This window comes from Eurypyga helias, unplaced genomic scaffold (assembly GCF_000690775.1).
Source record: "Eurypyga helias isolate BGI_N326 unplaced genomic scaffold, ASM69077v1 scaffold14638, whole genome shotgun sequence".
NCBI lineage: Eukaryota > Metazoa > Chordata > Aves > Eurypygiformes > Eurypygidae > Eurypyga > Eurypyga helias.
The window spans coordinates 6700-33295 of record NW_010267651.1 but is presented as its reverse complement, the minus strand read 5'-3'; the positions used below and the strand labels follow the sequence as shown (position 1 = coordinate 33295).

Sequence of the window (26596 nt, the reverse complement as noted above, 5' to 3'; positions counted from 1 at the left end):
GGAATGCCGTTAAAGCATTTTTGCTGCAAAATAACAGAAAATGTAATTGATTGGATTTTTAATGTTGTAGAGTGAGACACAGTTGTGAAAAGATAAATAGCTAGAAATGTGTAGAAAAATAATGTATGCATGAGGCTCAGGAACTCTGAAAAACAATTGGCTCACTCAGTATTTTGGAAAACAGATGAAAATTTAATCTCTTTTTTTTATTTTTTCTAATTAAGAAAAAATGTTGTTCTACAGTTTAGAAAGCTTGCTAGTTTAGAGATGAATTTCATGTTTGCAATAAGCATGTTGTCAGTTCAATTCTAAAGTCAGATTCTACCCTGGTAAGATTTTTCACACTAGGGGTTCATGACAATGCCAGGAGTTAAGTAGGCAGTAGTTCAATTTTGCAGCTTTTCTTAAAAGCTGTTTGGTAGCATATATGAATTATTTGCAGTAACTATTTAAATTAAGCTGAATATTGCTAAATTTGAAAAAGAAAAAGAAGCAAGTGAAGTGGAGAGAATAAAAGTCCAAACTCTGCTTTCAGATTTGCTCGTATTACTAAAAAGGCTAATCTGTGCAGATCTTCAAAGCTGGCTGTGATGCTATTTTGGGTTCCTCGGGTTCAGCTAATCCTTTGGATGGTTTGGGTACTTGTATCTGTTGTGGTTACAACATTACTTGGATTGGTTTCTCTTCAGCGGGCAGGTGCTTGGGTAGCTTCTGTCCTTGGCCATCGGAGGCTTTTCTGACATTTGGTGGACTTCTTGACTGTTACCTAGGGTGCAGGTACATTCACAAGTAGACTCAGTATTTGGCTCTCACCTGAAGGTGTAAAATATTCTGTTCACTCCTTCCTGTTTTCTTGACTTTGTTTACCTGGGTCATGATAAGGAAAGCAAGATCCCAAGTATGATCTGCTTGTAGTACCCCAAGGAGACCCTGATCAGTTCACTGTCTTTTATATGCGATTAGCCCATATATGATTTGTTCAGCAGTGAAAGAGTTCACAAACAACAAATACAAGATATTATTTTCTTCTGTTGTTTCCGGTTGGTTTCTAAAACCACGAGGGCTAGAGAATCCCTGATTTTGTTTTAATTGGGTAGGCAAGATTGTGTCGTGAATTTAAAGGTGATAAACTTGATTAACTAAAAAGATGACAGCGGCTCACTATTCATCCTATTTTGGGGATTTGAATTAAAATATTGTGCCCCGTAGCTGACTGTTTTGCAAAATGGCACGCAGTGAGAGAAGAATTCCATCTAATATTGTTTAAACAATTCTCAGAGTCTGACAACCATGAGAGTATTCAAAATAAGTAAATTAATAATCACTTAGGTCAAGTAAAATGCAAACAGTATTGTTTACACCTGATGCAATTTTTATTGCACTGAGATTTAAGAAAAAAGCAGAGTAAAAATATTCAGATCTGTTCATTTTGCATTAGGAAATACATCTCTATGAGTATATTATGCAGCTGATTTATGAAGGGGCTTTTAAAATCTCTGTAACTCTCGTGTCTTACTATTGAATAACCTTGTTTGTTTGTTTCTCACAATGCCCTTTACAGATGGGTTATTACTTTCTCTCCCATCTGGCAGATAGGAACAAGGCACATAGAAAGGCTGGTGTGACAGAGAAATGAGTTTAATTGTTTTGAATCCTAGCCTACTTTCCGCACTAAAACAGGATTTTAGGAATTCGCCTGACATTAAAAATAATTCACATTTGTGGCTTAAATAAATGTTCTCTAATATGATAAATACTGTACCTTATCTAATTTAGCAAACATAGTACATCAGTCATTTTTACATGTCTAGAAAAACACACATTTGTAAGTTGTTTCTGGAATGGAGATTGAATTTCATAAATGTAATCTCTGAAAATGAGGTAGATACCTGTTCTAGCATGTATGAAAAATAATGGTTTCCATAGAGAATCACAGATAGGGTAAAAGAATGACAGATACTTATAAAACACAGAGATTATGTTTCTTTTATGACTTTGAACAAATTACTACTGTCTTTCAGTCAGTCAGTATCCTACCCAAACAAGTAATATGTCTACAAATGTACTCTCCCTTGTGAAAAGCTGTATTCATCCTGATTTCACAGTTTAACTTTCTGTATGTCTTTGCATGGATTTGTTGCCCTTTTTTTAAGATCTCATTGCCAAATTTTCCAAAGAAACATTCTATATAAAAATAATTGCTTTTCAAATGTTTTTGCAGCATCTGTAAAAGTGCTAAAGAGTATGTGTGAAAACTTTTATAAGTATGCAAAACCGAAAAAAATTAGAGTCTGCGTCGGGACATGGAACGTCAATGGTGGGAAGCAGTTTCGAAGTATTGCCTTTAGGAATCAGACCCTCACTGACTGGCTTCTAGATGCACCAAAGTTAGCTGGCATTCATGAATTCCAAGGTAGGATTTGTATTCTGTCAATTTTGTCTTGAAAACTCTGATTTTCCTAATTAGATCAGAAACATGAAGTGAGATATATGAGGTCTCGGTTCTTAAGTTAATTATAAATGACAAATAGCTTTTTTAATATTTAAATGCAGATCGCAAAAGTAAGCCTGTAGACATATTTGCCATTGGATTTGAAGAAATGGTGGAGTTAAATGCAGGAAACATTGTGAATGCCAGGTAGGTGATATAATCTATACAGTACTTGTTTAGTTGATAATCACATTTTACTAAAAAAATGTGATTGGGTGTGTGGGGTGTTTTTTTTTTTTTTTTTGGTTACTGTTTTGTTATGGTTGGGATTCCTCTGGGTTAATTTTTGGTTGTATTCCAGTTCCCTCTGCCAGCTTCAGTGCCAGGATTGCAGACTTAATCTCATCTTTTCATAGCAAAGCTGTGATCACTTAGATCATGTATAATGTAATCTCCAGGATCCAAACAGTCAGTACTTGACCATATTTTGAATTGCACCTTCAACAGCCCCTCAACTTTTTCCCTCATTTAACACTTTGAAGGAATTTACCTCCCGTGTTCGTAGTGTTCTGCCTTACTATTGCTGGGGTCAGTCCTGTGAAATTCCTTCCAAAAGCATCTATTGTTGGTATGCCTTTATAGTCTCATAAGTCTCATTCAGATTTTGATCTGAACATAGGAAGGCCTCCTTCCATACCGTCAGTTTTTGCTATCATTCCATGTATTACATGTATGTATTATCATGGAATATGGATTTTTCACCCCTAGTGGAGTGGGTTATGAGAAAATATTTTTACCAGTGGTGGGTGATACCAGTGATGAAGTCTTTATGTGTAGTCCTGGGATTGTATTCACGTTGTCCATTGCTGTCTGCCTGTTTTACTTGTATTCTGCTGTTTAGCAAGCTTTAGCTTATTGGAACAAGCAACTAAAGCCTATAACACTGTCAGCCTTTGCACGGGCTTTTGTCTTGAGGACAAAGTGGCAGTTTGTCATCCCCTAATTTCACAGTATGTATAGTTAATGCTATTTCCAGTTCTGATACTTTTCATTCTTATCCAGTGCTAATTCTAAAAACCGTAGTCTGTTAGGTCTCCAGTGGAGCTGCTTCTTGGTGTAAGACCAGACACCTCTGTGTTTTGATACTGACCGAGCTCGTGGCTAGGAAGTATCTCCCTAGAAAAATTCTTAGATTTTGATCCTCTAGTCTAGCCTCAGAAGTACAGGAAAGATAGCCCTGGCTCCTAACATTGTCGGTGGTGTTTGGAAAAGTGAGGTAGCATTTGATGAGGCTGAATTTGAAATGATGATAACATGACAATCTATAGCCTGTCTCTCTGCCGGGAGGCATTTGAGCACCTTTCACAACTTGGCTTTGGCTTACTACCCCAAGGTTTAGTTAAGGTTATTGTATGAAATTTATTCAGCTAGGTCAACAGTTCAGATACCTTCTCGATTTGATTTATTTTAAAACTGGCATTTTTCCTCTCATTGCTAGCACAACCAATCAGAAGCTCTGGGCTGCTGAACTGCAGAAGACTATATCCAGAGATTACAAGTATGTGCTGCTGGCTTCTGAGCAGTTGGTGGGCGTCTGCCTTTTTGTGTTCATCAGGCCTCAGCACGCTCCTTTTATCAGGTCAGTGAGCACACAGCTGTGCCCGAGCTGGGTCACCTTTGGTTTGCTTCGAACCGAGGGGCATATGGGGCTCTAGAAGAGTTGTTCCGTCTTCTGGGGAACTAGTTACTTAAATTCTTTTATCTTACTTTTTAAATGCCTCATCGGTTGCCAGGAAAGCTTGAAAAGCTGAGGTGTTATATTGTTACTTGATCAATAGTTGTTGGCATTTTTTAAAAATAGCCCAGTGGCCTGACTGCTGAAAGAACAATGTGAGAACTTTCTCTTGCCAACCTAACTCAGACATACTTAAAGCTGTTAACTTCTGTGCAGTTGTATTTGAAGGTTTAATGGTTGTTTAACTCTTCTAGGGATGTTGCTGTTGATACTGTAAAGACTGGCATGGGAGGAGCCACCGGGAATAAAGGTGCAGTAGCAATACGGATGTTGTTTCATACATCCAGTCTTTGCTTTGTCTGCAGTCATTTTGCTGCAGGGCAGTCACAAGTTAAAGAGAGAAATGAAGACTTCGTAGAAATAGCTCGCAAGCTTAGTTTTCCAATGGTAAGCAACAGTGTTCAAATTCCATAACAAATGAAAAGTTAAACTCCTGAGCTCCAGCAGTGTTATCCAAAAGCTCTATTTATTTTTTTCTCCACCCCAGATTCCCGTGGAAATCAAATTTCCTTGGGTTAGAGGTCTCAGAGATAATTAAATGTCCACAGTTTTTACTAAAATGGGTGACTGGAGAAAGAACAGACCTTTCCAGTGCAGTGACTAATAAGATGATGAAGCACGAATTCACTTGCATTAGGCATCAAGGATTTAGCACAGGAAGGAGACCTTATAGATTCCTGACATACATAGGATTTCAGTATGCACCAGAGTTAGTCGACTATGAGAAAAAAAATCCATGGGAAACAGCACTATTGTCAGTATACAAGAATGATTTTTGCTAACTTGTTTTAACTTCTTGTTTACTCATTATTGTCAAGTTGGATTGTACAGTTCTGTACCGTATTCTCATAAAGGATTATCAAACACCAAGTACATACCTGATAATTTTATCAGTGCAACAGAAGGCTTCCTTGAGACTTAAAAATGTCTTAAATTGTGTAGTCAAACTGTCCTTTTGTTAATTTCTATGGCACTGTGCAGGACTCTGACATCTTATTTTACAGGGTTTTTTAATTTCTGAATTTGTCCCCATGGTCATGTTTCAGGTTTTTCTTTAAAGCACTGCATTCTTAAGGTCCCCAGAAGCAGTTTCCTAAACCCTGCTGGTTTCATCTGCACGTGTATCTGATTTGATTTACTTAAGGGCAATGGAAAAATCAAAACAAAGAGGGCAATGGAAAAATCAAAACAAAGAGGGAAGTAGAAGTTCTCACTTTAAACCCTAGGCTTTGTTTAAACTAAGAGAGCCCTTCTGGCTGTCCCTAGCCGTGAAAATTGTATGTAACTGAAAAGCCTCCAATTAAATCTGAATAATAAAGCCTTCAATTTGCATCTTGTCAGGATATTGTGCCACAGGATCCCAGGGTAGTGTTTTGTTCTCCTTTGTAACCTTTTTGTGACACAGGTAGAAGTCATCATCTTGGAGCAGACTTCCAAAACAGGAGTAGGAAGATGAAGAATTTTAGAATCAAATTCAGATGATTCGTGTTTCTTTAGAAATGCAAACTACATAAGAAATGTTACTTCTTTCATATTCTATATGTGTGAATACCATACAATTGGCTGTGTTGTTCTAACAATGTGAACACTAAATACTGACATGTATTTCAGTTGTCCTCATCAGCTACATGTTATGCATATTTTGCAGTTAAAAACTGAATTTCTGCACGTGGAAGTATTACATTTGTCACTTGGTTGTTTTTAACTTTGTTGTGTGCTTCTGTTTTGCAGGGAAGGATGCTCTTTTCCCATGACTATATCTTTTGGTGTGGTGACTTTAATTATCGAATAGATATTCCAAATGAGGAGGTCAAGGACCTAATACGACAGCAGAACTGGGAACCTCTTATAGCAGGAGACCAACTTATCAATCAGAAAAATTCTGGACAGGTATCTTAAAAATGTTACCACACTTAAGAATATTTTTCTTTTTAGCTTTAGCAGTTTTCTGTGGTGCTTCTGTAAATCTATATCCTCAGCATGTTTTACTTTTCGCTTTTATCCAGGTAGTGGGATGGAAGGGTGGGACATAGCAACATTTAGTAACTTGTTCATAGTAACAGACGTGAAGAGGCAGTGATACAGTGACTATCCGTAGGAGTGAGGTTTTAATTTCTCTCATGGAAAAAAAAAAAAAGAAACTCTGTCATCTTTTTAGAACTGTGTGTTGGAATTGACTAATTATAATACAATATTTTTCTTTTTATCAGGTGCAACTATTTAAAAAAAATTATAAAAATGATTTTGGTAATGTCACTGTTTAAGTTGCTGCAGTTATGGGTCTAATGCTGTTACTGCCATTGTGCTGGAAAAAGGAATAGTCCAAACAGCAGCCTTTTTACTTGCAAAGAAAAAGAGCATGGAATAACAAAATTTGAAGAAAGATTCAGATTTTAGATTTTTAGGGTTTTCTAGGAGGCAACATGTAGCAATTAAAGGAGTATTTGTAAAATTTTTTTTTTTTTGTGAAACTGTATCCTTTCTTTCCAGTTTTATGTAGGAATGTGGTAGATGGTAAAATGAGGGACAATCTTCTGTTCTTAGTTTTGTCTGCTTGCCAGCACTTTCATCATAAGCAGTGTATTTTCTGAATTAGAGTTCTCTTCCATTTGTGCTGGTTTCTTGTGCACCAGAACAGGAGGAAAACCACTTGATAATTCTGAATTATTTTTTTTATAGCCCAGTTCCTAAAGAGAGAGAGAGATGTACATTCAAATGGGAAGACAGCATGATTGTTAATTCGACCAAAACAAGAGAGGCGTAGCGGTGCTGGGGACACTTACAACAGTTACAAAGCTGGGAGACATCTGTGGAAACTACCAGAATTATGAAAAAGATTCAAAATAGTCTCCTGGCTGGGGAGAAGAAGGGGTAGTATTGCAGTCTTGGGGCAATATCCCATCATTTGGAAGTGGCTGGCCTGGGCATCGGGGGGCATCAGCTGGCTAGCGAGGGTAGTTGTTGCTTGTGGCTGTTAACCGGTGTATCTGCTGTCTGGGAAAGGCATTTACATAGCAACTTTCTTCATAAAAGTAGGTTAAGAAATAATTACTGAAAGCAGAGAAGTTAATAAATTGTCTCAGAAGTTGCTGATCTTCTGACATTCTGACATTGATCTGCTGACATTTATTCTTAAATTGACAGGGTTTCAATTTATATTTCCAACAAGAAGAGCAGGCTAACCCAAGATGCAGACTTGACTATAAGATCTAAATTAGATTTAGATGTTACAGATCGCTGATGTGAAGGACAACTGCCCATACAAGATTAAACTCAAAACTGGAGCTGGTTAAGTTAACTAAAGGGGTTTAGCTTATGTCTAGTTTAAACACTAGTGAGCACATCTCCTGGCCTTCTAGGGTCTTGTGCTGGCTGGCTCTATCTGTTTATGTTGCAAAGTACCTAACGGATTTCTTGATTCCTTTCAATTGACTTTCTCTCTCAATACCGTATGTATTCTTGGCAGATAATTTCACATCTCTCTCCTTCTCAAGTGAGTAGGAAAACAGAATAAAAAATGGTGATAGTATGTCTCTAATCTTTCAGTTCATATTGAATGTATTAAGGACTCTATTTGTCTTCCCTCCCCCCCTCCTCTATTTACTGGTGGGGCATCTTGTGTCAGTCTGGGGGAATGTTTTGCATGTTCAAATAGATAGATGTATAAACCTTAATTCCTAATTTTTGCTGCCACATGAGGAACTAACCAACTAATTAAAGTGCTGTGGGCAAGATCTGTGGTCTAGATGACCTCAAGCTTTTAACGACATGGGAGGAAGAGTAGGTTGCTCATGAGCCTGGGTTTAAAGATATAAATGTTGACATACATCTGTTTAATGGTGATCTCTTTGGGTCACTGTTTAGTCTTAATGGCAAATGTAGAATGCTTAAGCAGATAAAATTTGGAGAAGGATTCATATTATCAAATTACTTTTTTTTTTAAAATGTGTATACAGGTTTTCACTGTCAGAAAAGAGAATTCTGATTAGTTTCAAGCTGTTTCCCATCTGTTTCTGTCTTCTGGCATGACACAATTGTTTTGTTTTTTACAGATTTTTAGGGGATTTTTGGAAGGGAAAATAAATTTTGCTCCTACATACAAATATGATCTGTTTTCTGATGACTATGACACCAGTGAAAAATGTCGCACACCGGCATGGACAGATCGTATTCTTTGGAGAAGAAGAAAATGGCCTTTTGACCGATCAGGTTTGAGTGCTTCCTGAAATTGTTTCAAATATTCTTTTAACTGGCTTGTAGAATCCGTTTAGCGACGTTCACAGTGCCAGTGACTCTGAGATTCTATCCCTGATGTTGTGTGAACAGAATGCTTATAATAGCATCTGCAATAAACACAGGGAGGGTCAAGAATCAGACGCCAGTTACTGACACTTCAGTAGTTCAAAACTGAGCTCACACACTTGGCTTTGGTTTGTTTTCTTTTTTCTGCTTTTACAATAACCTGTTTTAAAGCATATTCTTGCAGTCACTCTGTTCTTTCCCTTTTGTTTTCATTAATACTGAATGCAGCTGAAGACCTGGATCTTCTCAATGCTAGTTTTCATGATGACAGCAATGTCCCTTACACATGGAATCCTGGTACTTTGTTGCACTATGGAAGAGCAGAGCTGAAAACTTCTGATCATAGGTTTCAGTTTTATTTTATACATTACTTCCTAATCATTGAAGATCTAATATTCACGTTATATATTTTGTTGCTCAGATACTCTGCTTACAGTTTTTTCTTACGTGTCTTTCTCCAAGGCCTGTGGTTGCACTGATTGACATTGACATATTTGAAATTGAAGCAGAAGAGAGACAAAAAGTTTATAAGGAGGTGATTGCAATGCAAGGACCACCTGATGGTACCGTAATGGTCTCCATCAGAAGTTCTTCAGCAGAAGAAAACTATTTTGATGATAACTTGATTGATGATCTTCTTCAAAAATTTGCAAGCTATGGTGAAGTTATACTTATAAGGTTAAAAAGACTTTTTACTTTTAATCTGTATTCCTATTCATTGTTCCCACCTATTTCCTGAATAAAATTAATGTTTTAGCAGGCATTTCAGTTACCATCTGCTTCGTTTTTAGCACAGAGGTTTTAACGTTAATGTCTTTACAGTTGAACATTAGTTTTACATACCTGTATATGTATCAGTTTTCAGACTTAATTTTTCCAGGTACTCTTTATTTTTGAGATGGAGTATTATACTGACTTTGTCAGAAATCAGTCAGAGTTAAAATTTGTTGTTTATGTAATTTTATACAAATCTTGTATTCTAAAATTAGGTCAGTAGTTTTAAATTAACTGAAGATGAGAGGATCCCTGTGAATGTTGTGTTTTCACTAAGCTGTTAGTTGAACTATAAGTGTGGTATTCTGTTTGGGTTTTTGGGGGTGTTGTTTTGGTGTTTTGTTGGGGGTTTTTTGGGGTTTGCTGGGTTTCCCCCCCCACCCCCCCGAAAACTAGAAGCATAATCCCAAGGCCATACTGTGATGTAAGGTGGAACACCTAGTACAAATATCTAACCTGTAGCCACACAGTTAATGTTGAATGTGTAACTGTAGTCACATAATTTTTGAGAGGACAGTGCTTTCTCTATGTGATACTTAACCTGGTTCTCTTTTGCTTTCTTTTTTTTTTTTTTATTGCAAGGATACATTCAGTTAAAACTTATTAGCTATATATATTTTAATGAACTTAAAAAAAAATTCTTCTCCATCAAGAGTGACATTGAAAAAAATTTAAGATAAGAGCCTTCACAAGTTAATGGGTAGGATACAATATTTTAACTATTGTTTCCGATGGAATTTACAGGTTTGTGGAAGACAAGATGTGGGTAACATTTTTGGAAGGAAGCTCTGCTTTGAATGTTATGAATTTGAATGGTACTGAGGTAATATAAAAATTATTGAACTTATGTATAGCAGGAGAAAATCCAACTTTTTAAAGAACACTTGGGTGGGTTGGGATTTTTATTTGTTTATTTTTAATTCTCAGAAGTTTTTCTTGTTCTGTATGAAATTGTTGCATCTAACATTCTTTAGCTTTTGATAGCCACATAACATTAGATTGAGTTTCAAAAGCCAGCTGAGAGAAGTACCAAACTAATGTATTTTTAGGAGGAGTACTGTTAGAGAAATGAAAATCCCATATTGAGGGGTATCTTCATAAAATGAGGAATATTTAGTTGTTTGGATTTTTTTAATGATTTAAAAAGCAGAGTTTTTACTGTGAATTTTGTAGTATGAACCATTTTATAATATTTATAGGCTGTAATAATTTAAAATTGAGCACTTTGGTACTGCAGTCACTTTAAAATGTCAAAATCTCAGCTCTCCTTGAGTTCTTAAATTTTAATTGACTTATTTTAAAATTTTTTTGGTTTTGCATTCAAATTTTTACTTATCAATCTTCCTGTTCAGACATAGATTCTGTAATGTGATGTTTGCAGATGGATCCTTGCATCCACTGAGAATTTCACTGACAGTCTATGCAAGATAGGGTCTCATTGTCATGAGTCCATTTTCAGAATGAACACCTGCTGTTTTGTCAGTCACTAAAAGGGACTTTATTAATGTAGTTTATAAGCAAGTCTAGTTTTCTTTACAAAGAATAATGTTTCTTTCAGAATAAAGAAACCAGAAGCTTTCTTTTTAACCAAAAAAAAAAGACAAGTAGTTAATTTTTCTTTAGAAGAATATTAAATAGTTGTAATTAACAGTTTAAGCTTCATAAAGGTACTTAATTGCCAAAATGAAGTAAAGCATATTTTGTGACATGTCACTGTCACAGTTTATTCCCATAAATTCTGATAACCTTATTTGTGATGTTTTCAGTAATATTTTTTTTTTCTTTTTAAACTTAAAATGCTGAATTTTCACGTTCTTGTTCTTAACAGTTTCTGGTTTGGGCATTCCTTTTTGTCAATTTAGCTACTAGGAAGGATTATAAACATAAGCTTGAAAAACCCTGATTGGATCAGAAGTTTGGAAGATGAAATGAATCTAGAGAAGATTAATATTGGGCTGCCTTCATCGACCAGCTCCACTTTGCTTTGTGAAGATGCTGAGGTTACTGCAGACTACGATATGGAAGGTTTGTTCAAATAAAGTATTTCTCGGTTTGAAATGCTTACAGTCCTAAATAATGTGATTCATAGAATCACAGAATGGTTTGGGTTGGAAGGGACCTTAAAGACCATCCAGTTCCAACCCCCCTGCCATGGGCAGGGACACCTTCCACTAGACCAGGTTGCTCAAAGCCACATCCAGCCTGGCCTTGAAGACATCCAGGGATGGGGCATCCCATCCCTGGATGGATTAATTTAGTGCCTATATCGATACTTTATTCAACAAATTTATGCCAATCCAAAACAGATCTATTGGAAATAATGAGATTTCTAATCTTTCATTGACATCTTGTTGAGCAGTGTCAGCTTGCACAGTATCTCGAGGTTTTACTAATTTGCTGACATTCTCTTTATTCTTCACACTTTATCCTGTGACATACCCCTTCAGGCTGACTTAATTCAGGAAACTTCTAGGGTTCATGGAGACACCCTGTAAGCAGGATATACACAGCTTCAGAGTGCAAAGCAAGTATTTTTTTGTCAGTACATGTAATAGATAAATAGGACTAATGAGCTCCCATGCTAAGCATCGATATGCTTGCCACCCCCAGGAAGTGAGCCTCCTGGTGAGCCTTTGACAGTCAGGCAAACAGGAGTTGTGCAAGCAAATCTTCAACCTCCGTTGCTCCTTGGAATAGGCTGATATTTGGCATTGAGTTGTTGCCGTTTTCTGGTACCCTGGTTTTAGTCACTTTTGGTTTTTTCCCTGCAGAGTTTTTGTATTTTTCACATCATACTTTTCTACTGGAATCCTCAAACTGCTGAATATCACTCTTGCAGCAATTGTGCCTCTGCATTTTTGCTTTTCTTTACTTGCATGTTTCTAATCTATGTACTTTGTCACAGCTTATTTTTTAATCTGTTAATTATTTTTATGAAAGGGCAGTTTCACTCTTCTCTATACTAAAATACATTCTTATATCCTTGGCAAGTATCTCACAGTTTTATGAACAGCAGCAAAAAATCCCCCACACCTGCTGACACTTCCTGTGTGCATTGTATTTCCAGATGTGTTTTACAGGGTCACTTTTTTGTCATTTCTTCAACAGATGTACTTTCTAGATGTAGTCATTGTGTCTATATTGATTTATTTTAAGTCTGAGTAGCTCATTTGCTTTGAAATTCTATCCAAGCTCCTTAGTGGCAAACATTATGTGGCAAAAGTTTCAAGAAAAGAGATGGCAGCTATGTATTCTGGAAAGAGTAGACTAAGGTTTTTTTGTACAGGTACTTCATAAAGGAAGGTATATTTTGATAAGGGTACAGATATGGGAAACCTATATGAAAATCTGGAATTTGTGTTAGTCTCTGTGTCGTCAGATACTTTGTTTTCCAGTGCAGGTAGGAAACAGGACTTTAACAGTTTAGATGCCTGTGTGATTGGTTGATTTTATTAAGAGTCCTACGTGAAATTATATGCTTCCCTTACAATGTGATATCTCAAACCCCACAGGACTCTTAAATCAAGAGCTAATATGTACTTAGCAGCCTGGTTACTCCGTTACTGCTGAGCAGTGCAGAGTTGAAGCTGAAACTTCTGTAGAACTTGTGTGTCATACATGTACTTGAAGAGAGAGAAGCCTAGAAGTTATTGGAGAAAGGATTACTATGGTCTTACTGGAGTGTGGTGGGATAATTGTCTATTAGAGACATTTTGAATATCAACATAAAAATATTCTAAATTGACAGTTTACTTTTCTAAGGCAGGTCCATGGTGAACCTTTCTTTTTAAACGTCATTCCACCTTTTCAAACAGAAGGTGTTACAAATAGCAGAGACCTTGAAATCCCCTGCCCAGCCTTCTGAAGCGATGTGATAAGTGAAGCTTGACATATATTGCAAACCGGAGAAATAATTTTTGCAAAAGTCTTCTTTGTAAAACTAATTGTTTCTTAGATTAAGCAACATTACAGTTGCCACACAGTTATTATGATCTATAATATATATCTATAATATATATTGTGTATTTGGAGTATTTTCAACTGGTTTAAATACATAAGCATTCTTCATATGTAATTATATTACTCAAAAATCATACTTTGGCTGTTGAGCTAATTCCTTGGAACTTGAGGGAACTTGCAGAAAATCTTAGGGCCAAATTCAGTTTATAATTTCCTCAGTTTTTAAAATAATTAGTGTTCCCTTTATTTTACATGCTTTTTCTTTTTTGGGGTGGGGTTTGTTATGTAGGAGACATTGATGACTACAGTGCTGAAGTAGAAGAAATCCTTCCTCAGCATCTACAGCCAACTTCAAGCTCTGGCCTTGGAACTTCTCCAAGCTCTTCACCACGTTCCAGTCCCTGTCAATCCCCTACGCTGTCAGATGGCCCTACGCTCCCAGTGCGACCGAGCCGAGCACCAACAAAAACTCCTGGACCACCTCTTTCCACACACAGTGTGTATCACATTGCTCGACTGCCTCTATTACTACTATACAATCTGGCCACTCTATGGCCCAGTGGTAGAACCTTACAGATTATTTTTAACGGCGCTTTTAGGTTAATATAAAGGGCTGTTCTTGTCATTATCTAGCATTTTATGCATATGTGGCCTTGGGCAAATAAATTCTTTGTGTCTTGGTTTTCCTAATGGGCAGTGGAAGGGCTTTGTTTCCTGAGTCCTATTTAGTATGCCGTCCACTGATCTATGCTGCTGCAAACTACCTAACTTTCTCTAGTTCTTTAACATTTCATCATGCAAGAGACATCTCAGAAAGCTATGTGATTATAAGCTTTCTAAGTTGATTAGTTTGAAACCACTATTCAAGAATTCTGTTGCAATAGGTCAGCGTAATCCTAGTTCACTACTCCCAGTAGTCAATGCTTTTCAAGTACAACCCATTTCAGTTAATGCTCCTGTCAACTCTAATATGTAAATTGTAATCAGCAGACTTGTGAAGTGGGTGAAAACTTCTGTTTACACACAACTTTATTTTAGTGAGAAAGTGGACATTTAGAATTACAGTGGTTAGAATGGCTTCTAGAGCAGTTTATTTCAATGTAATGTGGAGTAACTTTACAAAGACCGCTAAATGCCTCCAGAATTCCCCTTGTAACGTTATATTCTAGAGCACTTAGTTCACAGATTAGCATCAAAATAAAAGTTTGGAAATCTGCAGTTTTTAAGAATGTTTAGGATTCTGTGAAAAGCATATACCAATTAAAGCATATGAGACGAAAATCTTGGTTTAGGAAGTCTGCCTGTTTTCACCATCAGTTTATTCCTCTTGTTTTCCCTCTCTCAAAAACTTCTGTACGATTGTTTCCTTGGCTGGGGACTGACTGTCCTCTCTGTGAAAATGACTTGCTATTAGAAAAGCTTTACTGTGCTTAGAACATACAAGTGATTAATTTTTGCACTGTTTTGTGTCATGTTCTCCAGCTGAACTTCAGCTTGGTACCCAGCAGAAAGAGTCTTCTCAGAGCTTGGAGCCTAAGCGTCCTCCACCACCTCGCCCCATTGCTCCTCCTGCACGCCCTGCCCCACCACAGAGGCCACCTCCACCATCAGGTAATGCGGTGATGTATGTATCAGGAGGTCAGGAATTTTTTGTTTCAAGTCTGTGAGATGAGCTTTGAAGTTCCATGCCCTGACTACGTATTATATTGTTGCTTTGGGGCTCAATGGAACGTACCAGTTTTTCACTAAAATGTTTAGTTGATACTTTTGATAGCAATACCAGCATGGGAAATAACAGCATTTTCCAGTACCATTTAAATATTATTGTCTTTGCTTAGTGAATAAGTTTTAAGATTTTTATAAACTTATTTTCACAGTATAAAAATGTGGGCTTCCTACAGCAGTGTTTAGTCAACATTTTCATTTTTATAGTGTCTTCATTTCTTTAAATGAAAGATAAATTATCTTGTGCATTCATTGATTCACATTCCTTTAATTTTGGCATCAGTATGTATGCATTTTATCATGTCCGAGTTTTTAATGTAGAGTTCAACTGGATCATCTGAAAATGTGAACAGTTGAGCACTAAGAAACTGAGTGTTCAGAAGCATATGGGCAACATCGTTACTAACAAACTGACCCTTGTCACTTTTAACTGTCTCATTCTTTTTCCTCCCTCTCACTGTCCTGGTATTTTTCATTATTGCTGCATTCATTTCTTAAATACTGTAAGGCGGTAGGAGTCCTGCAGCTGCTAGAAAAGAATTTGGAGGTAATGATTTTAATTGTTTTCCATATGACTACGTAGCAAAACTACTGTGGTGTAGTAATATGTAGTAAATCAGTTAATATGGTGATGTCCAAAGGCATAAAAATCTGTAATTCTTAAAGATCAGTGTCATTCCTTTCTCAGGGTTTGTATCCTCTTCTGAATTATATTTGACTTTTTAGTGAAAAAATATTTCTCCACGAGTTGGTACGTTATAGTCAGATAGATTAAAATGGTTCCTGGTTTTGATTACTTTGTCCTGGTCAAAACAGAACCAGCTAACTTTTCTGTGAAAGAAGAGTTGTCTCTAGTTGTGAAAAGGCTAGCTTTTTTCCTCACAGTCCATGACAAGGAACATTGTAAAATGGATTGTGATTGTAGCTACTTGCAGTGATTACCCATTAATAATTGTTCAAGATGAAGCTACTGCTGGTCTAGCCCAATTTCCCCCGGATGGTGACCGGTTAACAGAGCTCTGCAGGTCACTGAGCTGTATTTGTCTCTAGGCTGAGCACTAACATATGGGTAGTTTATTTTCTGTTTCCAAGTCTGAAATCTGCTCCTAAGCCTTTCCTAGAGACATGAAACAACCTCCATAGTTCTGGGAAGTGGCGTGTAATTCAGAAACACAAACTTAGCAAAATAACTTACTCAGTTACTTTGAAGGCACTTGGGAGCTACAGGTCTTTACAAAATAACAAAATCCTGAAATAATTGTCCCCTAATTCCTTCCCTTTTGATAATACTGGTGGCTGTAACAACCCTTCAGGCTGTTGGGTTTTTTTTTCCAACGTGATCTGTTTTTGCATGTAGTAATGACTCGTGCATTCTCGGAAGTCCTGCTTAAAACTAATCTTTGTCCTTTTTTGTCATAGGCTTCATAGTTAAGCTGTCCTGCTTGGACTTTAAACCAGCTCATTAATACATGGGATAGAGTAAGAATCGTTAGTGGCTCTGAAATACTTCCTTAATGGCTTTTCAGACATTACCACCTGGTAGGAAAGAGAGGTGTTTTTGAGAAAATAATTCAAGTTTGGAGCAATCTCAGAAAATAAGTGAACTATTTTACATAGTATAGAAATATCAGCTAACTTATTCTGATGTCGGGCTGAGATGTGCCTGGCTCTTAGATATACTTGAGGGGAGGAGGTGGTTATGCCTTTGGCATATTTCAAATTACTTAAAATGCTTGTTTTAGAAAATAGCCAGTTTATATGTAACACAACATGTGAGAGATAATTAATTCTACTACTTCAGTCCTATATAGTTTTATGTGCACTGACACAGTCCTGTTTGCATGGTTTGTCTCAATCGTGTGAAGACTAGCTGCCTTTTATTACTCTCTTTCCCAACCAACATAGCTTTCCATAAAGAATTGTAGCTTGCATAAAACTTGCTTTTGTTGTACTATATTTTTTTCATCTATTATTCTGGGCTAAAGTTCATCCCACTTTTCCTATTCTCTTCATTTTCCATTCACAGTGTACATTTACAAGGCGTAACGCTTTGCTTTTCAGTAGTACCTGAGCTCGGCTCTGAGCAAGCTAGCACAGGACTGGAAGCAATACAAATGTCATAGTGTGTTACCATGGGAAACGGCATCTGTTTCTCTTACCCAAAATAAAGGCTCCTGAAGCACTGTGAAAATACTCCTGTGTACTGTATAAGTGTATCAAACTTTGATTTTAGACTTCTGTGGCAGATGCAAAGTGACATGTACATGTCATGTCTTTAAAACGTTGTGCGTTTTACATGTTACTTGGTGTTTTTTCTCATGTGTTTTAACTTTTTTTCCTGAGTGCTTCACTCCCTTCAATGCCCATAACATTTCTTCTCTCCATATGCTTTGAAGATGGGAGCAGAATGTGGGCATCTTCAGTGTTTTTTAGTGTTTGGTCATATTTTACATCAGAAATAACTCAGAATTCTAGGAAACAAGGCTATGTACACATTGCAGGGGTTTGCAAAGTGTAGACTTTTCACCTGCTTATATGAAAGATTTCCACCAAGGAAATCTCAGTTGTTTATAGTGGAAAAATTAAAATGTCCCACTCTGTTTACCCAAGATTTTTTTTAATACATTACAGAGTAAATTCCTACCAAACATGAAAAATTCTAAAGGCTGCTAATTGTCCATTACTTGGAGTTAAAAAATAACATTTGTTTTGGGGGTTTTTTCCCTTTAACAATATTAGTCAGACTTTTCCTGATTAATGCAGTTGTCTTTTATCGTTGGTTTATAACTATTAAAATGGGGTTAAGATTGAGAGAATGCACAGTATTTTCATTATATGCAATAATTTGGGTATGTAATGTAAATGTAGATTAAAATGTAAATGCATTAAATTTTCACTGTGATTATCCTCCAAATAAATAAAATAAACCTAGAAGATACAGCAATAACGTTGACATTGAAAGAAATGCAAGTATGTTGAGCTATGAGAATACATTCACCCAAGCAGCAAGTACTTAATAGTGTAGACTGATATTTTCAGTAACACATTAAACTTAGCCTTGCAAGAACCATTCAACATCTTTATTTTTCCCTGTAGCTTTTTTTTCCAGAGCAGAGTTCAGGTTTTTTTGGGTGTATTAGGATATGGCAGTCATTTTGAAAAAGCTTTTTTTGTTGTTGTCTTTTTTTAATTATTTTTTTTAAATGGGGAAGAGGACCTTTCTTCTTTTTTTGCTGAAGAAGGAATGTTCAATAATGGAGGAATCAGGAAGCCTTAATGCTGTCACAGTAAATGCATTGTTCAAATGTGGGCAAATGGCCTAGATTTCCCATATGTACATATATATATAAAACCACCCCCACACATACACACACATGTGCACCTGTATGCACATTTTACTTTCTGAGAAGTTGGGGTTGCTTTATTTTCCATGAAGTTAATGTGTAAATGTAATCTTTGTAAAACATGCAGTTCTGTCTAAAAGATATCAGGGCATAAGTTACCAGTTGTTTCTGTGTAAATCCAACCCCTTTCCTTACAATACTATTTAAAACACATATGTGAGATCTTTACTTGCAGAATACTGTTCAAACAGCAATAGGAATATACAGACTACAGTAACAGTTTAGAATGATACCCAAATATGTGTTTCAGGTTTGGATGTACAATTTTCACTGTCCTTATCATTAAAATCTTCCTATAATACCAATTGTGATAGCATTATCACAGCACCATAATTTCACTTTATCACTGTTGAAGAGTATTATTAGTAAGTGAAATGTGGGGTATTTGATGTTTCTGTCCTTTCTCTCCCATATAAGGAATATTTTTAAATTTGCAAAACACCATTAAGATCCTCACATGCAGAAAGCCTTCCTCTGTATGGTGCACCAACATAGGAACCTGTCTGTGTGCTTTGGTCAAAGAGGTTCTCTGCCTTCCTTCTCCTGAAAAGAGTTGACTTTATTACTCATCTTGCATAAAGCAAGATTTGCTTAACAAGGGCATCCTGAAAATACCTATGCTGTGGGCTGAGTTGAGCTCTGGGAAGGGAAAGTGCAGAACTGTGAAATGAACAGGCTAGTTGTCTGCTCTTGGAGGGGTTTTGTTGTGTCCATTTCCATTAATAGGCTGGACGAACAGCTAGCTTTATGTCTCTGTAACCACAGAGGGTTCAGAGGAGAGTCCTGTACTCTGTTGGGCTGCTCTCCACCTCCCTTTATTTTCCTCTAGTTAGCAGGTAGGCTTCTCACAGCCTGTGGGTTACCACTTTCTTGTCTCCCTCCAGGGTTCCTCTGGGTGGCATGGGAGAAGGGCAGAGCTAGAACCTGAAAGCCATGAGGTGTTCTCAGTCGGTGCTCTCCTCCTGTGCCCCCTCTTCACAAACGTTCTCAGTTCATCCCTCCTCACAGTGCTGCTTCTCTCGCAGAGTTCACTGTCAGAAACTTCTGCCATGGAAATCTCATGTTAGCTGGCAGAGCGTGGAACTCACCCAGAATATATAACATGTGCTAGTATTTAACATCTTTGAACCAGATGTTCAGCAAAACCAGAGATCTGACATCTCTGGAGATAATTACATACCAGCCTCATCTGCAGCCTTCACTCTTCCTACTCTGAGTGACACCTCCACCCATATCTGACAAAATTCACAGCACTCCTTCCAGATCATAGAGAGCTCCTGAGCAGATACCACACATTGGCACATGATGAGAAAGCATGAGGCTGTGTCATCGCTAAGGCAAAAGTTGCTTTTAAGGTAGGCTTCTTCAACACTGGCTCCTTTTCCTTCCTCTGTACTTGAGCCATTCCAGAATTGCCAGATATTACTGTTACTTTTTCCTATGCGCATGCCTTAAGGATTTCTCCTTGCATACCGTCTAGTGTTATCTATGTCCTGCCATGTTTTTACCGGACAATTTTGTGGACCCAGTATATGCTTGATTGTATAGGAGAAATAAAATAATTCAGCATGAATATGCATGATTGAAAATCTTCTTTCTCTCAATCTGAACTGTAACATCTACTGCGCACCAGTTGATACAGCTTCTGCAAGTACAGAGTGCTGCTTGGAGATAACTTCATGATACAATTCCTTAGGATACTTTATAAAGTGGGAAACTTACTTCAAATGTCATCTTGACAGAAATGTAGTATGTAGTATTCTCCTAAATAACAGGAAGCAGACTTAATGCTGCAGGGTGTAACCGATGTACCTGTTTATTTTCAAGTGTTTGAGTATAGCTAAGAGCTCTGCTTTAGAAGAGTTTAAAGACTTACAAAAGTTTGTGGAGGGTGAATACTTAAGAAATTAAATTCTCTTTGTAATGTAAAATTGAAGCAATAGCATGTTTCTAAACATGATCCTACTTGCTGATATCTAATTCTTATCAGTCTGGTTTCCCCATGCTGCTGCACACCGTTATCTCCTACAAGTAACTACAGTCTAGCTAGGCCATCTTTAACTTATGTAAAGCTGACTTGTGGCACTGTTCTTTCTGGTTTTACTTTCTCAATCTGCTGCTTTTCTTATGCAATGTACAGCTTCTCTTCTTTCTCTGAAAAGGTCTTGGAGCTCCTCCCAGTCCTGGGGTAGCTAGGAGAGAAGTAGAAGGTAACATAACAATTTTTGTATTCTAGAAACGGATTTCTGATTTAATACCTGAGTAATATGATTGCCCTTTTCATACGAAAGGTGGTTTGTGAAGGTATTTATTGTTTAGGATCTTTTTTCTTTTATTTAATATAGTTCTCAGACAGGCAAGATGCTTGCTGCTTTTCAGTGATGGTGTGAATTGTTATAGAAGGCAGTCTTCATTTATGAAAAACGAAGTGAAAACTTTGCACTAATCAAGAAGAATACTTTGAAGACTGACTCTCAGAAGACGCTGTAGCTGGCTGGTTGCTAGCATAAATAATATACCTGGAACTAAATCAGGAATCTAGGAATCCTAATTATTCCATAAAGAATTACTCATGTTCATATATTTTGGGGAAAAAAATTTCATTTAGATAATTTAGCCTGTAACTTAGTATTTTTATCACTACCTAAAGAGTTGTATGTGCAAAATACAATATATGTATTTTCATTCTCATGACTAAATGTTTATGAGAAGCATCTCTCTTACATTGTTCTAGTTGGAATATGTATGTATAGTGCTGAACGAATCCTGGTTTTAGCCATGCCAGCAGAGTCATGTTTTTGGGTTTCTTCTTATTCCCTCAGGAATGTGACCCTTTGTAGCAAATATAGGTATGGCAGTGAAAGTCCTAATACAGTCACAATCAAGGTGTCCTCCTGTATACTACAATTTTGGCCACATCACTGGTTCATTTTTCTATGCATATACTGGTTTTGCCAATTTAGAATGGGTCAGGTCGGAAGGGACCTCGGGTGGTTATCTAGTCCAACCTCCTCCTCAAAGGAGGGTAAACTGGTGCCAGGGTTGCTCAGGGTACGAGTTGCATTACTGATAACTGTACCCAGAAACCCATTCTAACCATTTCTAAGAAAGAAGGGTTGTCTGACAACTGGAAGTCAATTTGATAAACTAAGTGTTTCTTCCAGTTCTTCCAGTTTCTTCCAGTTACTGTAACTGACATGGTGATTTTACCTTCCTGGGAAATTGGCAACAGACACACAAGCCATGAATCGTAAACTTCTTTGCCTGTTAGAAATTGTGCACTTTTCTGAGGTAAAGGTAATTTTTCATATCTTGCACTTCACAACTTGAATGTTGCATACAAGGTTGTCATTAGCATCAGCATGTAAATGTTGAGGTTGATGCTGTGATATATTTATCCCATAAACAGAGAGTAGGCTCAGGAACTTTGGTGTAGACGCTGTAGATTGCTGAACCATGTCTTCCGATTGCATGATTTTTTTGAAGCAGTGTTTTACATAAGTTCTCCTTGTTTTAAAGACTGCTGTTAGAATATCTGCAGAATATGCTACAAAAGAAAGCAACAACTTCTAGCACGATTGAGAACACAGGGTACCTGTACAAGTGGGCGTCTTGGGCTTGCAACAAATAGGAGGTGATTTGACGTAATTTGTAAATAGAAGGGTCAAATTACTTCTCGTGTGCCATGGGATAAATGTGTGCTGGAGTAACAGCTTAGCTGATGGATAGACTTTAATATGTAACAACTTTAAAAGAATCACTAATGTCTCTCTGTTCCCATTTTCATTAGTGATAATGTACCATTGCCATATAATAACCATTTGTAGCTTATCTAATAAAGGTAATCTTAATTTTTTTCCATGCTTCAAAGCACAAAAAAGTCCTGGAACACAAAGAAAAGATAACTTAGGTAACACAGATACATGTTTTGTACTAATTATAATACAGAAAGAAGTTGATTTTGAAATATGTTCTAAGTCAGCGATCTCTAATATCTGTTCCAGTTCGTAATCAGCCTCCACCACCAGCTGGAATTTCAGGTGCAGGAGCTGCTGTATATGGTACAACCAGACCGGTAGGTATTCTGTCTTAAAATAATTTTCCTCCTAAGTTTCTATGTTTTATTATGCTGGCAGTGGGTTTCTGTAAGTCAGATGTAAGAAAACTGCAGATTTGACTAGTCATATTCTCTCTGCATAATTCTGGTTGACTAAAAATACTGGAGAATATATATATATATATTGGACGTGACTATTGTTTTGCACCCTATGCAGTCACTTCATAGACTCCCAAATGATACCACATTTTGTGTCCACTTTCAAATTACTGCAAAGACACTATTTGTATTATATGTTCCTGTTGACTATATTGCTCGTTTGGTATGATAAATGTGTTATCTTCTGTGCTGAAATGTATTTCCTGGTGGCAGTTAGTTGCTTGCAGGCAGTTAATGTATTATATAGGTAGCTGGTGTATTATATTGCTGATTGCTGGATATGCAATAGAATTTTGTACCTTCTTTTAAAAATTAATTTTTATAAGGGTCTTCATGTAAAAGTGAAACATTCATCTATTTCAACAAAACATTCAACAAACTTGAGTTTTGCATTTCATTATTTGTGGAACTGAATGAAGGATCTGTGGGCGCTTGAATGCTTTACTACAAGCAAGAAGTCAAGAGGTGGAAGTCGTCTGCCTTACTTCTCTTACAGGAGCAAGTAGGAGCCTTGCATTAGGGAAGAAGAAAGTGGTTTAGTGTAGCTATAGGTGTTCTTAAAGGATTACTAGGAAATTGTTTTTTGGGCAGCGTGTCACTGGAAGGGTTTCAGGACCAGGGTCAGTAGCCACGGTGGGTGCTGCTTCCCACCAAGTGCTCCCGAGGGCTGCTCTAGATTTCCTTTCTGTTGCTTTTCCAGTCCTTTTTGATGTACATGTATTTTGGTTTTTAATACATTTGGCATTTAATCCAACCATCCTCCTGCCTACTTTCAGAATGTTCAAAGAAATGACAAAATGCATCTTGGCAATTAAAGGGAAGACAGATATTTCAGAGGTTAGGTGGTTTAAAGCATTTAGAAAGGTGTTAAATGGACTCAGCCAAGCATAATGAATCATGTGTTATGCAAAGTCTTTGGAGTACATATATATAGTAAAAGTAAGATCAAAGATAATTGTTTTGTAGTGGTGAAGTGTCTTTGCTTGCTTTTAAATCATGTTTGTGTACAGAGTTGTGTAATGGAGGATGCTCTGACAACCATTTATAGAACATCCACTGTTACTAAGGTTATGTTGAAATATTCCAAATACACCAAATTTTAGAGGAAACACATCTTGCAAACCATCTTGCATCATGATCTTTTTTTTTTTTCCTGAAATCTAGCATTTTTATTCTAATGCTTTACATTCAGTTTTCAAATGTGAATGTAATTCATTCAGCTTCAGTTTTAATCTGGATTAGTTTCCTATTTCTCTTTAAATACTGGTAGTAGACTTTTAAAGTTTTGTTTTATGAGACCAATTCCAGTCCCAACGTATTAACTCCAGTCTTCAGATGACAAAGAATGTATGTTTCATTAATACTGTTTGCTGAGGACCGGGAGTAACTGTCTTACAGTTAGCAAACACAAGTTTCAGAGAAAAGAACTAACCATGGTTTTTTACGCATATCTTGGACTTTCACTATGTAAAATTGACTGTAGCTGCTGTTTGCAAATGGCAGGCTATAATTATAGCCTAAAAAGTAGATGGTGTCTACAGTCTGCATTGGCAGTGGGTTATCAGTGTGTCCTTAAAAGATCTCTAAATAAAGCAGTTGGTTTCATTGCTTAGAACAATTCACAAACATAGGTACAGTTAACTAACTAACAAAACAAATGTTTCAAATATGTTGCACAGGTAAATATTTGTGTGAAGTTGAAAACTGTTGTAAAAATCCTTTGCTTGGACTTGAACTCTCATAATGTTTAGGGATTTGCTTTTCTATGTGCATAAAAAATCAGGTCAGCAACTGTTATCAAAGACTTTATTTTTCGGAGTCCTAATTATCCTGAATCATTTAACAGTAGATGACTACAGATCCATAGTAGAACTAAAATAATTTACTTTTTGCCAATTATGTCAGACTGTTCCACCTCGAGCTGGAGTTATTAGTGCACCACAAAGCCATGTCCGTCCTTCTGTGGCAAGACCAACACCTGACACTCAAACCAAACCAGCTGAACCACCAAGGGGTAAGTTTACTTGAGAAGTGAAATATAAATGTCACTGATGAAGAAGTAGTGTCGCTGGTTTGAATCCTTTGTTTTCGACAGGTATCTTTGATTTTCACTAGAAATAAAGATTCTTGAATGAGGTTCCATTTGGCAGTTTCTGTTGGTGTTGACCACCCACAAGTGTTGTAAACCCTTATCAGATAACAGGCAGCAGTCAGAGGAGATCTAGATACACAGAGTTCACACCATCAAGAGAAACTTTGATCAGATTGCTGTGGTCTGGTCTGGGCACACTGGTGTGTCCAATCATTGGTGTCGATCACCGGATCATTCTGTGCAGTGGTTGCTCCATAATCATAATATTTGGAATAATGTTTGACTCTCAAAGCCACTTCCTAAACTTAAAGGTCTTTTGGGTGGTTTTTTTTAATTGTATTAATAACAAAATATGTATTTTCTAATAGTGACTTCCAAATTACTTATAAATACAACTGAAGTACACTTCAGAATGATGTGGGTTTAGGATCTCTGTTTTGTATTTATAGTAGTAATTTTTAATGGAGTTATGCTGAGCTTTTGATGACTTGTGATCTAGTTGCCATGAACACCTGCTGTTCTTACAGCCCCTTCTTCTGCAGTTCAGGCTGGTGCTTCTACAGCCATGTGTTCACATCCATGCCATTCTTAAGATTTCTGTTACAGTTCTTTGAAATCGCTGCAAATATACTTGCAGGTTCACCATTGCTTCCTGACCCGCTGAAGCCTCAGGCTGCTGGACCTGCTCAGCCCACCAGTCAGCCACCACCTGTGCTAAAGATGCAGGAGCCTCTGATACCTGTGGCATCGCATCCATCTCAGACGTGTGCCCCACAGAGCCTGGAACCCCCACAACCGCCGCCTCGTAGCCGATCATCTCACAGTTTGCCTTCTGATTCTGCTCCTTCACAGCAGCAAGTAAGTGGAAAAAAAATGTGTATATACGTTTATTCGTTATATAAATTAGCACAGCTGGTACTGAGCGCTGTAAGTTTAGGAAAAACTCCTAAAGCAACTAAACAAACAAAAAAAAAGGTAAAAAGATTGGATTCAAAGATCATCAGGCTCTAGTAGGATAATACTTAATTGCATATGTGTTGCCTGTGAATAACTAACATCTCAAATACTAAACATTTACCTTAAGCTTCCGTATGACAGGCTTACATCTTGTGGACAGCTTGTTCTTAAAATTAATTTTGGCATTTGTCAACTTTGTATGGAAAAATACTCAGGCTAAGAAATTTAATTTTATAATGACACATGTATGACTTAAACTGTATAGTAACTAGCTAACGCCAGTTCTGATTATAAAGTGAACTTCATAGCTTGCATGAAGTGGTGCTTTAATGTTGATGATGATTGATTGCAGAAAGACAATACTAATAGGTACTTAATAGAAATACATTTCTCCCCATTTGCCAGTGTCAATTAAAATATAGAAACATATTAATTTTCAGATTATTTTGATGCAGTAACATAAATATTCTGTTCTGTGGGACAGAATAGAGTGTTACTAAAAAAAAGGAAGAGCCATAGTTTCTTACTGTGGTTTACAAAATGCAGAAGTCATTCTGCAGTGTTGTTTATGTATACATATCGCTGAACTTCTTCACTAAAAGCCAGAGCTGTTCGTTTTTAGAGGATCAGGTGCTAGGCCAGGTACTACACTACTTGAGTAAAACCACAAATTTATTGAAGCTGATGCATTTGTGCCCAGTTACTTACCAAGACTAAATTTGTGGGTTTGTTTTCTGGTGTTTGGGTTTTTTTTAAACATAAACTCAACTGTGGATTTTTATGACTACGTAAGTTTTCATCAGTATTTTAGATTTTACCTTATGTCTACATCTGAAGCCCACTTTCACTGAAGAAGTTAGGTAATATCTATTCTGTGCTACGATGAGGTGGCCAAATTCAGTCCTCAGTGAGTTGATTTTTAATTCCAATTGAAAAATAT

The 26596-nt window shown here is 37.0% G+C and overlaps 1 protein-coding gene across 1 annotated transcript in view; it reads left to right on the top strand.

Annotated features, from left to right (window-relative positions):
* Nucleotides 1-26596, top strand: part of SYNJ1 (synaptojanin 1) — a gene marked incomplete at its 5' end in the record, with an annotated part of 50447 nt that overhangs the window by 19548 nt on the left and 4303 nt on the right. The window contains 17 exons of the mRNA XM_010157507.1: nt 2222-2413; nt 2554-2638; nt 3930-4070; nt 4421-4613; nt 5958-6116; nt 8279-8435; nt 8757-8874; nt 8991-9206; nt 10047-10125; nt 11165-11327; nt 13552-13758; nt 14745-14873; nt 20554-20601; nt 22263-22301; nt 22396-22466; nt 24513-24621; nt 25337-25557. Of these exons, the coding sequence (XP_010155809.1) occupies nt 2222-2413; nt 2554-2638; nt 3930-4070; nt 4421-4613; nt 5958-6116; nt 8279-8435; nt 8757-8874; nt 8991-9206; nt 10047-10125; nt 11165-11327; nt 13552-13758; nt 14745-14873; nt 20554-20601; nt 22263-22301; nt 22396-22466; nt 24513-24621; nt 25337-25557 (2327 nt within the window). The remainder of the gene's footprint in view (nt 1-2221; nt 2414-2553; nt 2639-3929; nt 4071-4420; nt 4614-5957; nt 6117-8278; nt 8436-8756; nt 8875-8990; nt 9207-10046; nt 10126-11164; nt 11328-13551; nt 13759-14744; nt 14874-20553; nt 20602-22262; nt 22302-22395; nt 22467-24512; nt 24622-25336; nt 25558-26596) is intronic.